Raw genomic sequence first — 8,636 nt, forward strand, 5'->3', positions numbered from 1 at the left:
CTGCTGCTGGGAGGGATTGGGGGCAGGAGGAGAAGGGGACGACAGAGGATGAGATGGCTGGATGGCATCACTGACTCGATGGACATGAGTCTGAGTGAACTCCAGGAGTTGGTGATGGACAGGGAGGCCTGGCGTGCTGGGATTCACGGGGTCAGAGTCCGACACGACTGAGCAACTGAACTGAACTGAACTGAAGCAACTTAGCATGCATGCATATATTGTAAAAAAAAAAAAAAAGTACAAAGTGGACGGGAAAATTAATGACCCACAGTTACACCACCCAGTTACAGCATCTAACATGACTGTACTGTCTTACAACTTTGATAATACATATTTTTAACCCAATTCTTTTTCAAAGTTGTAGATTCTAATTTACTTTAAATATAATCTTTTATTAACTATAAAACAGAAAATCTGACATATAGAAAAATTTAAAAGTAAAATGAATAACACTTAATTGGTTTTCATAATTCTTTTTTTTCCAAAGTGTATATATTTAATATCTTGATTTTAAGCACAATTAATTGTGGAACATTCATTGGTCCCAAGTGGAAGATGATGTAACAAAGGGCTTGGTTATCAGATAATACCACCACTGGGGTTTATTAGTGCTTCCCATTAAAAAAGAAGAACAACCTCTTCAAGTAATTTAAAATACATTTTAAAGATTCATATTATTGTGGAAGCTCCCTGGAAACGAAAACAGCTATTATTTGTTCTCTACTCTTGTGGAAACAATCTAGAGATCATTTGAGAGCTAAAACACAAAAACAAAAAGAACATAATCTTCTCTCCAAAAACATGACTTCTTTTCCTTGCTCTAATTTTTTTTCTTAGAAATAAAAATAATTACAAGGGCACAAATACAATGAGAAACAAACTTTGAGGCAAAACACCTTACAGTCTATTAGGGCATTTTTTTTTACCGTATTGGATCTAAATCATTTTCAAATGGAACAAAATCTCCTAAAATACTAAAGCTGTAACTTTACTATATTCCAACTATACTTCTTATTTATTCCACAATTTTTTTTTTTCTTTTTGGTGCACAGGCTTATTAGCTGCTTCATGGCATGTGAGATCTTCCTGGACCAGGGACTAAACTTGTGTTACCTTGCATTGGCAGGCAGATTCTTTACCACTGAGACACCAGGGAAGCCCTTATTTACTCCAGAATAAACTCTTTTCAGCTTCATTAACTGCCTTTTCTCAATTAAGCATTTCAACTTTTAATATACATTATACACACTTTAATCATGTTTTTCTCATCTTTCCAAATTGAAGACAAATCCTTACACAAGGTTCTGTCTTGGATCCCCTTGTATTTTTACTAGACTCTATCCTGGGCCTTCCCTCCCATTTCTTCAACCATTCTCCTTTTGCAGGTTAATTCCTAATTAAACACCTCTAATCTAGCACCAGTCACTCTGCTGAGCTCCATATTCAGCCTTCTAATAATTCTCAGCTGCGTATCTTCAAATGCATGCCTCCTTTCACATTCCCTCAGTATCACCATCACTTGGGCTCAAATGTATTCATATTTTGGACATCATCCTCTCCATCATACCCACATCCAGTAGCTTGCTACTGTGCTACTTTTACTTGCAGAATTTACTTCTCTTATAGCTTTATCCGCCTATTTATTTCTACTGCTTATTATTTTTTGATGGTATTAACTCAAGAGCCTTTTAATAGGTTTCCTTCATTCTCTCTTCTTCCATTTTAGCCCTCAAACCTCAAAATAGTAGTACAATCATGTCACTCCCTTAGCTAAAAATTGTGATGAATCCACACTGCCTACATTATAAATTCCTTAGCAAGCAATCAAGGTCCTCCGTAATTACTGTTGCTGTTGTTCAGTCGCTAAGTGGTGTCTGACTCTTTGTGACCCCATGGACTGCAGCACACCAGGCTTCCCTGTCCTTCACTATTTCCCTGAGTTTGCTCAAATTCTTGCCCATTGAGTCGGTGATACTATCTAACCATCTCACCCTCTGTCATCCCCTTCTCCTTTTGCCATCAATCTTTCCCAGCATCAGGGTCTTTTTGAACGAATCCTCCATAATTAGTCCCAGCTTATCTTTCTAGATTTATCTGCCACTACAGGATCTCATCATTCTAACCAACCACTGGATATAAACCACTCCTCTGCAATATGCCCTCTCCTGCCTCCATACATGTAATTGTTTGTTTACTTACCACCTTGAAGTTAGGGATAAAATCATGTTTATCATTGTAATCACAGAGCTTCACAAACTACCCATCATAGGATAGGTCAAATAATTGTTTCATGAACTCTTAAACTTCACCTATCAATAGTCTACTCACCTTTCAAAATTATGACCTCTAAAACAAAATCTAATGAAGTATTTTTTTCAATCCCAGCTTTCCCACCTCCTTCGAGTAGTTGATCCCTCCTCTGTACTTTCATAAAACTCTGTAATAAAGCTAATCACAGTAGTCCTCAAAGAATGCACCCTTAGAATATATAGTTAATCCTTGAACAAGAGATGTTTTAACTGCTTGAGTCCACTTAAACACAGATCTTTTTCAACAGTAAATACTACAGCACTACACGGTCCTCAGTTGGATTCAGCTGGTTGAATCTGCAGATTCAGAACCCCGGATAGGGAGGAACCAAGTACATGCATTTGAATTGTGAAGTTGGAGAAGACTCCTGAGACTCCCTTGGACTGCAAGGAGATCAAACCAATCAATCCTAAAGGAAATCAACCCTGAATACTCATTGGAAGGACTGATGCTGAAGCTGAAGCTCCAATACTATAGCCACCTGATGAGAAGAGCCAACTCATTGGAAAAGACCCTGATGCTGAGAAAGATTGAGGGCAGGAGGAAAAGGGGATGACAGAGGAAGAGATGGTTGCGTGGCATCATCGGCTCAATGAACATCAGTTTGAGCAAACTTTGGAAGATGGTGAAGGACAGGGAAGCCTGGCGTGCTGCAATCCATAGGGTCCCAAAGAGTCAGATATGACTGAGCAACAGAACAACAATAAAATATATGGAGGGTCTATGCAGGGTCAAGTTAGTTTTTTTTTTTTTCTTTACGTTTCAGGGTCAAGTTAGATGCAGATTTTCAACTGCATCAAAACCAACATATACCACCAAAAATCCAAAAATGATTATGTTTTCCCAGTTTGTAGGGAGAAAAATCTGAGGAGCTAGGCAGAATCTCATCATTAAGGGTTTCTTTCCATAATTTCTTTTAAACCTTTTTTATCCCCTAGCAAAAAATCATACAACTAAATATACTGATATCTCAGGATGCACTGTAAACAGTCCCATGACTTCCAGGTGTTTTGACAATGGATCAAGTCTGAAAATCAGTTTTAACATATTTTAACCCTTTACCATAACTGTGTATGTAAACCTCTTGGGCCAAGAACCGTCCCTTAAGTCACAGAACAAAGCAGAAGCTCAAAAAATGTTTTGTTAGTTGAAATCCTTCCTCCGTCCTTTCATCACTGCACTTAAAACATTTTCTGAATCTTCTTAAATAGCACATTTTTTAAAATAATGGCAACTATAATAAATAGAATTACATGGTGTATCAAGCACTAACATTCTATAATTCTGAACAAGAAGTAAATCCAGATTCTATTAGCAAAAGTACTCAATTTTTAAAGACTTACAAAAAAAAGACTGAATTACACATTCCACTGGGAGTTGAACTACTAGGGAATAAGAAACACCTTGTTAAAATCCCCAGTTAATTTCTAGGTTTTGATCTTAGTTGAGAATAAGCAAGCCAACAAATTTCAAATTTAACTAAGAAGGAGATTAAAATCAATGTACAAAATCCATATGTAGTTCAATTACTACTTGTACTTGGAAACCTCTGTTTTTAAATTTCTGAGGCTTCATAATGATGCTTTTGTATTTTCATGTCCAACTAAAAAGCAATTACAAAACTAAGTAATCTTTACCTATAGTTAAGAAAGCCTTTTTTTTTTTAAATAACCCATTATATGTACCTCTCTTTAACAGCAACTTAACTCAGAAATCAACAAAGATAAATCATGTTCAAGCTTATTTTCACCAAAATATTATTTTAAACGGCAAAAACTAAAACTTCAAGTTCAGCTCTGTTGGGGTCACGGGTGATGCCTATTCTGTAATTACAACTTATTAAAACTACATAGCAATATTCTTACAGCTTTCAAAAATATTTTTAAATTTAAAAGCATTCAAAAATATAATTTAAAATTCAGAAGAGGCAAAAATTCTTATTAGGCATAACTTCTATTAAGTATTTTCTATTCCTTTCTACTTATTAGATGATTTTCTCCCTATTCTTTAATGCTAATTGCTATTTCCCTCCTGGGTATGTGGGCGTGTTCAGTTAAGTCTGACTCTCTGTGACCCCATGGACTATAGCCCACGAGGCTCCTCTATCCATTGGATTTTCCAGGCAAGAACACTGGAGTGGGTTGCCATTTCCTACTCCAAAGGATCTTCCCAGCCCAGGGACTGAACCATATCTCTGGCGTCTCCTGCACTGGCAGGTGGGTTCTTTACCACTAGCGCCACCTGGGAAGCCCTCAGTTGCCTCAAATACATGAATGAGATCCTTTTTAAAATACGTAACTGTGAGACTAGATATGCTAGTCTTAGTCGCAGTTCTATCACAAATATTATATATATAAAACAGATTGTTATATATTACTAATAAAATTACATATGATAAAATGTCATTTGTAGATCATACACATGTAGTGTTATCATAAACACAAGACGCAAACCAAGAAACTTAGAAATGTTAACAGGATAAAATAAAAATAAAATATACTAAAGTTGTAATATTTTCTTCCTTCTCCCCAGTTGATCATCCTGCATACCTGCTGAAAAGCGGACACTACCCTGGAGACCATACTGTAGCCATAGGAAGTACCTGTAGTTCCCAGAAACACCTTGCTATCCCATGCCTTGCATTCACTGTAGTTCAATATTCTGGAATGTCTCTCTTAAACATTCCCTCTAAGAAAATCCAGAAGCAATCTTCAACTTCTTTAAGAAACAGTTCAAGTATAAACTTCTCTATACCTTTTAACTCCATTATATTGTAGAATCATCAATCTTTTTAAGTGTCTTTTCCCCTACTCAACTATATACCACTTAAAAGAGTAGAAAACCTCTCTTTTGATATCTGAATGTCTAGTTCTGACAGATACACATTTGTGCAAGCAATACTTTCAAAGAACAGATGAAAACACTGAGATTCAAGTTATACAATCTGCCCAAGGTACATGCCACTGGACTGCTCTGCAATAATGTGACACCCTCTCTATCTGATGTACCTCATTTCTTGCTCAGTAATATATGAAGCAGCTGTAAAATTCTACTTAAATTCGAAAATAAGGGTTAATTCAGTATCTTACAAATACATATGAGAAGACAAAAGAAAACAAATTTAATATCTAAGTGTTTTTTATTATTAAAATATGATATACCACTTATTTAGAAATAAGGTATCTGAATCATCTATTTGGTGAAAATCAGACTCATGTGGACAGTCTATAGAGTATTGTTCTGGAACATCTATATATCCTAACTGCATACCTAACAGTTATAATCTACGCTTTTCTTGAAGTGGTGCCCACTCAAAGCATTTATTTAGTAATGACTTAGATTTTAGGCTAGTACAGAAAAAGAAATGATTTCCTAGATCTACAAATGTGGTTTGTCGAACCTATTATTTACAAAATGTTTGTACATATCAAATACAAAAAAAGTGAGCGACTCAAAAAGCCTTAATTATCTCTTTGAGATCATCATATTACTATTTACTACTAAACTGCAAGAATTTTCTCTCTCCTGGACTAAGAATGTCAGAAATACATTACTATTTTTATAAACAAAAGTGTTTTCTGTATGGATGCTATTAGATTATATGGTAATACAGTATTTTGAACTTTAGTCATTAGGAATGATTCAAAACATTCAGAAATTAACCTTTATGTGAAAGAGAAATGGTCTCCCTGCTATTTTGCAGGACTTACATGCACAATGGTTCTGAAAACACCTGTATTCAAACCTATTTGCAACTTCTAAGCACTTTTCATGCAGTCATTATCCAGCCTCATTCTAAATCCCTGTTTCTAATCTGTAAAACTAGATGCTTGAACTAGATAAGCTCTATGGCTTCCTCCATATCCAAAATCTTGTGACATCAACTTGGAATATATTTTACTACTTAAAAATAATGTGAATGGACTGTTTCTCATGTGAGTCATAACTATAAAACACTGTGAAGACAAGGGTAACAAACACATCACACAAATAAAATGCCACTAAATAAAGTATAAAAAGTAATATACAAATTTGTGAATTATTCTATTACCAAATAATTCAGTGTTAAGAAAAGATTCAAGAAGAGGTTCCTTAGTTTAAACAGAGCCGCCCTAATGAGTCAAGCACTAAGTTAACCATTGTTTTCAGTGAAAGAAGTCACTGGTAGCCTCGAAAACAGTATAATTGGAAGCCAGAGACAGATTAGATTATTTTAAAATTACAATTATAAATCAAGGACAGAAAAGTTAACACAACTTTTCAGGAGCTTTTGGATAAAAGCACTCGCACACGTCCCAGTTTCAGATATGAGAACATTCATTTTATTCAACTACCACTACTAGCATTATAATGGTTAAAACTTATCTTGAGCTAACTATATGGGACTGGCACATTCGACTTTACATTTATTAATGCATTTAAGAAACAGCAACCCCATTAATTAGGTACTGTCATTATCCTCATTTTATAGATGAGGAAACTGAGGCCAAAAAGGTAGAGTGACTTGCAAGTTCACTTTCACTAGTAAAGGGTCAAACAACTGGATCACTTCAACCACAATTTCCAACAACTTTCAATTACTTTTTTATTCCTGACGAATTTCCGCTAGAGAAATTCAATTGGCTCCTATCAATCACAGAATTATAAATTAATATGTTTATTTTGGTAGCCTCCTGTGTTACATTATCACTTCTTACAATGGAAAAATAATTGTGAGGAGGGCATGGCAACCCACTCTAGTATTCTTGCCTGGACAATGCCCATGGACAGAGGACCCGGCGCGGTACAGTCAATGGGGTCGAAAAGAGTCGGACACGACTGAGCACACCCACCCAGCTAGAGTGTACCGAGAGCATACACACACCCACTCACCCTCCCACCTAGAGTGCACCGAGAGCGTCGAGCCACCTGACCTCCCTATGACTTCTGGGAGAATAAACACCAACATCCTAAGCTTATTAAAATATTTGTGCTGATACAAAAATTCAGTCCTCTCAGATGAAGCTGAGAGAAAATATCAAGAATATGCCACAGTAACTGTTAACCATTTAATAACACTATACACTCCGATGACCGAGCTGAGTAGTAAAACGATATAACCTTAAGTTTGAAACCACCTTTTACACGAGCCAACATAAATTTCTAATGATATTTCATTCCAAAAACGTTTAAAAGTTTCTTGCCAAAACTGTCTAATGAAAGTTGCAAGGCCATCTTCCATCCCACTAAAACTTTTCCTCTCCCTACTCCTATAATTCTTCCTACGGGCACCTTTTCACTTTACTTCCACAAACTTTACCTGCTCTTCAGCGCTCGGTTCTCGGCTCTCTCCTCGGGTTCTTTTCCGTCTGGGCGTGGGGTTCTTTCGGCCGACACCCTCCACACCCCTGCGGGCCCCCGCCCAGCACTGCTCCTCCTCCCGGGGTTCTGACTCAGCACCTATCAGCGACGCCCCCCGGCCCCTGGCCCAACCCATCCTCGGACACGTGCGAGGGTGTGTTTGTGTCAGTCCGTCAGTCCCGCCGGGAACTGGGCTCACTCACCGAGAAAGAAGCGCCAACTTCTGCTCCAGCATCATCTCCAGCTTCTGGCCCTGTTTGGAGATCCAGTGGTCCACTCCATGCTGGCGGTAGCACGTCTCCAGCATCAACCTGAAGTCCGCCACGAACTCGGTGATGCCCCCGTACTGGCCGCTGGCGAACTTCTCCTCCATCTTCAGCAGACACATGCCCTGACCGGGCTGCTGCGGGAGGGCGCGACTGCCCCGGCCTCCGCCGCGCGGCCCCTCGGCCGCCTCCTCTTCCCTGGTGGCAACGCCCCCCAAGGGCTGGAGGAATGGGGCGGTGAGGCCTCGGTGCTTCTCCTGCAGGAACTCGCCCAGGATGCGGTAGCCCTGCTGCAGCTCGTAGGTCAGCTCCTGCTCCTTGCAGCCACCGCCCCCGACCACCATCTCCTCCTCCTCTTCGTCGTCGTCCGCGTCCTCCCTCAAGGAGGCACTCCTTCGGGCCGGCCGTAAGGCCGGCGCCGCTGCCACCAACTCGTCGTCGTCCTCTTCCTCGGCCGCCGGTGGCGGCCGCTCCTCTTCTCCGGCCGGCTTCATCTCCCCCGGCTTCCCGGGCACGCTCATGCCTCCGGCAGGCCCAGCTTGGGCGGTGTGCAGCGGCCGCTCGAGGCGCCGGGGCACGCGTGAACGCGGACCGCTGCCTCAGGGCTCAGGGGCGCCGCGCAGCCTCAGCCGCATCGGGCCTCGCTCTTCTCAGCCGCTGGCTCGGCTCGGTGCGCGCGGGGGTCTCGAGCTTGCCGCCCGCGGGGCGGGGTTACATGGG

At 39.9% G+C, this 8,636-nt stretch overlaps 1 protein-coding gene across 3 annotated transcripts in view; it reads right to left on the reverse strand.

Moving 5' to 3' along the window:
• The window catches only part of KIAA2026 (KIAA2026 ortholog), a 107,619-nt gene extending 98,994 nt beyond the window's left edge, over window positions 1-8,625 (reverse strand). For 2 of the 3 annotated variants that reach the window (XM_010833823.1, XM_010833821.1), the window contains exon 1: window positions 7,854-8,625. In XM_010833823.1, the coding sequence (XP_010832125.1) occupies window positions 7,854-8,437 (584 nt within the window). In that variant the 5' untranslated portion in view covers window positions 8,438-8,625. The other variant, XM_010833824.1, reaches the window with a different exon arrangement.
• Window positions 8,626-8,636: the final 11 nt, after the last annotated feature.

The sequence above is a fragment of the Bison bison genome, unplaced genomic scaffold (assembly GCF_000754665.1).
Source record: "Bison bison bison isolate TAMUID 2011002044 unplaced genomic scaffold, Bison_UMD1.0 scf7180017863936, whole genome shotgun sequence".
Classification (NCBI taxonomy): domain Eukaryota; kingdom Metazoa; phylum Chordata; class Mammalia; order Artiodactyla; family Bovidae; genus Bison; species Bison bison.